Below are 5,170 nucleotides of genomic sequence, written 5' to 3' on the forward strand. Positions count from 1 at the left end.
AGATCCTCGATGAATACGTTCGTTTCTGTCTCCAAATGGGGGTATAAATTTTATTCCCTTTTTTCTGTTTGTTTTATTCACTTTTCTTTTTTCCTTTAGTGTTAAATAAATTTAGTTTATCTAATTGTTAAAAAGAATAATAATAAAAAAAAAAATTATCTAAATTCATGGGTTGGAAATTTCTGATTTATTTTTTAAAATATAGGTACGGGCACAAAAACTAGAAATAGAAATGGACCGTATCGAGAAGGGAATTGTAGACCTCATCTCTAAGCACGAGATCAAGAAGCTTGTTATGGGAGCAGCCGCAGACAAACACTACAATCGGTATAGACAAGACAAAATCTTTTTCCACATCATCATTTTCATTTCTTGATCTATTCTTCGTTGATATCTAACAGTCACAAATTCTCATCACCAACAAATTGTTATCCAAATTATTACGATCAATTTAGATAGTAATTATTATTAATTATTTGTCCAAACAAATTTTAAATTGTCCGAACAGTTATTCGAACACATAGAATTCATATAAACTCCCTGTGAAACGAGATATATTGCAAATTGTTTAGTACATTAAAAGGGTAAAAGTTTAAAACCAATTATTGCTTGATAATTGCAGAAGAATGACAGAACTCAAGTCTAGTAAAGCAAAATATGTACGCGAACACGCCCCTATTTCCTGTCATATACAATTCATCTGCAAAGGCCACCTCATCTTCACCAGGTTTGGTAGATATATGTTTTTATTAAATTTACCATTTAATATTTATAAATGGTAAATTTTATATTAATTACCAACGCAAATTTAATTCCCATATGGATATAGGGAAGCAAGCGCAGAGATATTGCCTGAAAGTGGACAATCAAACCTCATGAAATCACGGTCGGTTGCTTTGGGGGCGCACGACAGGGACAGGGACAATAGTGAAATCCGACAATCAAACTACGTGAGATCACAATCTGTTACAGCGGGGCACAATAGGGATAGCAGTGGAAGAATGATGGGCATATTTGATATCCCTTCACCGGCGGCAGCGGGCACTAGTGATCAAGAGACTTCTTCATCTCCAAAGAGTCCTTCGGGTTCTGATGGATGGGGGGATGGCTTAGGATTGGGAAGGAGTCCTTCCGGTTCGGGTTATTATTGCTCAACCAGCTCTCCCAAAAGAGTGGCTGACGTAACTCTGTCTTCATGGAATGAGGCCAATGAGTTTAGCGCACCCTCTCCCGCGGGTTCGGGTTATTCAAGAACCTCTTATGTGGATATCGGATCTCCATTGCTGCCGCAGAGTCCAAGATTGGTTTCTAGTGCAAGTACCATCTCAACATGCTCTTCTAATGGAGCCCTCAATGCTGTGGTACGTGCAATGCATCCACATATATATATATATATATATATAAAGAGAATTACACATTTTGATGTATAACTAGTTTTGCGGTGTTAATCTTGAATTTTATATCAAAAGTGAAATTGATATAAATTTTATATCAATCTTGAATCTTTAAATTTCATCTTTATTATTAGGGTTTTTCATTAAATTAAATAGCAAATAGGTGAAATGTCTTTTATACCATTGTAAAATTTATATTTCTCTTAATTATAAATTTTATTTTATTTTTTAAATTCCTGCTTTTCGGTGGGTCAACAAATTTTCAGATTTTTTTTTAAAAAAAAAAAACAAAAAATTCAATAACAAATGACATTCTTTGTTGAGACTAACCAATGAGTGAAATTAAAAGGGCCTGAAAAATAAGATGCCTGCATTATAATTTTTGATAATTCTATGTCAATATTGCTGACCCAAAAATAGTATTTTGGTCATTTTAACATTGAGAGTGTAAGTAAAGTTTATATATATATATATATATTATGAGGCATGCATTGCATGCATGTGGAGCTTTGAGTCGTACAGTATATTTTCAATTTTGGGGCCTCTATAGAAGCGTTTAATTTAGCTTTCTATTTAAAATTTATTTATAGAAATTGATCAAATTAAGATTAAGCGATTAAACAATATGTTCGAAAAGGCTTTAAATTTAAACATGGAAGGGATATCCTAGCAGGACGAAAGTTTAGATGACACTCTTTATGAGCGACTTCAACAAGTGATGGCAGAGAATGAAAAAGAAACACTCAGGCGTCAAAGAGCAGAAAGAGATGTGATTGAGGCCAAACGCCGGGTAAAGATTTTAATAATAATAATAAAAAATTCTAGTTGCTGCAGAACTTGAAACATAATCTGATGCAAATTGTGAATAATCAAATGAACAGGGCCAAGAAGAATCGAGACAAAGAAAAGAATTTGAGGAAGCGCTGGTGAAGGTAAAAGAAGAGCTTGAAAATGTGAAGAATCAGAGAGACCAAGTAAAGGAGGAACTGGGGATTTCTCAAGAACATGAATTATCATTAAAGATTCATATTGCAGAATTACAGAAAGTGATGAATCAGGTGCAGATGGAGCGTGATAATGCGCTGAAAGAAGTTGAAGGGCTAAGATCAAGAAAACAAGTTGGTGATGATCATCACTTCTGTGAGTTCAAGCTCTCTGAGATCGAAGAAGCTACTCAGAAATTTGATGAATCCAGGAAAATTGGACAAGGAGGATATGGAAGCATTTATAAAGGTCTCCTGCGTCAAAAAGAAGTTGCAATTAAGATGCTACAATCTCCTGGCGCCCATGGCATCTCACAATTCCAAATGGAGGTTTGTCTATTCCTTTAGAAAATTTATTTGTAGTTTTATATTTATTGGTGTTAAATTACCACTTATCCCAAAACTTTAAGCTAATAGAAATAAGTAAATTTAATTATTTAATAAACACTTCAACAATTGGGCCTATGGCTATGAAGAATGGAATGAAGTTAGATCAAAAGTGTGGAATTCTATCTCATTTGTTGGTTATATATATATATATATATATATATATATATATATATATCAGGTTAGTGTATTAAGTCAGCTGAGGCATCAGAATCTTGTGAAACTTACTGGATCATGCCCTGAAGTTTTTGCGCTCATCTATGAGTTTCTCCCCAATGGAAGCCTTGAAGATAGACTGAACATGAAAGACAACAGCCCTCCATTATTATGGCAAACTCGAATACGCATTGCCACAGAGTTGTGCTCTGTCCTCATTTATCTTCATTCTGCTAAACCTCATAGCATAGTACATGGTGATTTGAAGCCCTCCAACATCCTCCTTGACGCCAACTTTGTCAGTAAACTGAGTGACTTTGAAATCTGCCGCATGTTGTTATCTGATGCAAGTTCAAGCAACAACGTAAACACAACGCTGTCTCATATAACTATCCCAAAGGGCAGTTTCGCTTTCATAGATCCTGAGTTTCTTGAAACAGGAGTGCTTACTTTGAAGTCTGATGTTTACTCGTTTGGGATCATATTACTACAACTGTTGACTGGGAGACAACCCTTTAAGATATCAAATGAAGTGAAATATGCCCTGGATGTCGGAAACTTGAAAGATCTCTTGGATCCTTTGGCAGGAGACTGGCCGATTTTGGCTGCTCACAAGTTGGCTCGCCTGGGATTGAGATGCTGCGACAGGAACCGAAGGAGTCGGCCGGAGCTTGGGTCAGAAGTGTGGAAGGTGCTTGAACCAATGAGGGCTTCATATGGGTCCTGAAGATCATTAATATAAATCCCAACCACCTTCTTAAATATTAGTCCTTGTATTTCTTTCATTACGTTTCCTGATATTTATATGACTTGTTTAAGCTTATGCTTGGTACTAGATTTGTTGTCTTTGGTTGTAATAGAAGAAATGTCTCCAATACTTGTACAGTTTCTTGAGGCTAATCCTCGTTATGGCTGCCATCAACTGATGAGAGATGCAAAAATAGCAAGCAAAAAAACTTATTTCAGCAATTTTTTCTTAAAGAAAACAGGTCACACATAATGTTTTAGAAATTTTCAGTTATATTACATGGATTTATTTTCTCCAAATTTACTCTTAAGTAATCAAAAATTCTTTCTAGATTTTAATATTTGGATTGTTAAAATGTGCTGATGAATATATAGATATTTCAAAATATGAAAAGTTGTCGGGAAAAAAAAAAAATTACGTGTTACATTTATTATATGTTTTAAACGATAATTAAAAAATATTAATTAATTAATTATTTTGTTTCTTATAGTATTTAATATATTTGAAAATAATTTTGTTTTACTTATTTCTTTTAATATTGTCTCTTTAGAACTAAATTTTAGGCTTCGTTACTACGTACGCCGAAGGATCGGTTGAGAACTTGTGGTGGCGGGTCAAGTCAATATGGGCCACCCGATTAATTAATGTATTGGCGATGGACCACATACATGTAGTGGTTGTATTTCGATCTTGTTTGTTAACCTCCACCCTTTTGTTACTGTTTATGATTTATGTGAAGAAATAAAAAATGAGAATAATATTCAGTATAAATAAGTGAAAAATGGTATTAAAAAGGAATTTTTTTTTTTGTAGTTTTTTTTTATTTGAATATTAGTAAAAAGTAAATAATGTGATATAAAAAATGAATGATGTAATATAAAATGTACTGAAAAAAGTGAGAATGCTTTAATATTAATTTTTTTTTTCAAAGAAAAAAACTGGCCAAAAAAAAAAAAGCCCTAGTAAAAGACAAAAAAAAGCGGTTAGTAAAAAAGCGGTTATTCGGATGCGGTTAACCGCTAACCGGGTTGTTGACCGCCTAGCGGTTAGCGGTTTTAACCACTAACCGTAACCGCCTTTTCATCCCTACTATTTTTGGTTGAGAAAATTTTCTTCAACCTAATCTAATAAGTGACATGTGTCATATTTTACATTTTTTTTTTTTAATATTTTAACAGTTATTTATTGTCATTTTACTAATCTAAAAATTCAAACATTAATTTTTTTGGAAACTTAAAAATATTAAATAACACTTATCATTTATTAGAGTAAATTGAAGCAAATTTCTTTTTACAAAAATTTGATATAAGTTATTCCACGGTCCATTTCGGGGGCTGGATTGACGTGATTTGGACATGAGTGTGATCAGTACATGCAATTAGTGCATGCAATATTCCTCCTGCTCCGGCGGGGTCCACGCCATTAATGTACCCGACGGACGACGACAAGACGAGGTGGAATTTTGTGGAGATCTAGAAGGGAACATCTAGAAGAAGTAGTAC

General features: G+C 33.8%; 1 protein-coding gene across 1 annotated transcript in view; it reads left to right on the forward strand.

The window, feature by feature from the left end:
* LOC132186587 (U-box domain-containing protein 33-like) overlaps window positions 1-3,647 on the forward strand; it is a 4,173-nt gene extending 526 nt beyond the window's left edge. Inside the window, exons 2-8 of the mRNA XM_059600567.1 lie at window positions 3-66; window positions 206-327; window positions 623-727; window positions 830-1,361; window positions 2,068-2,184; window positions 2,276-2,707; window positions 2,946-3,647. Coding sequence (XP_059456550.1) covers window positions 3-66; window positions 206-327; window positions 623-727; window positions 830-1,361; window positions 2,068-2,184; window positions 2,276-2,707; window positions 2,946-3,647 — 2,074 coding nt within the window. The remainder of the gene's footprint in view (window positions 1-2; window positions 67-205; window positions 328-622; window positions 728-829; window positions 1,362-2,067; window positions 2,185-2,275; window positions 2,708-2,945) is intronic.
* Window positions 3,648-5,170: the final 1,523 nt, after the last annotated feature.

Source organism: Corylus avellana, chromosome ca7 (assembly GCF_901000735.1).
Source record: "Corylus avellana chromosome ca7, CavTom2PMs-1.0".
Taxonomy (NCBI): Eukaryota; Viridiplantae; Streptophyta; class Magnoliopsida; order Fagales; family Betulaceae; genus Corylus; species Corylus avellana.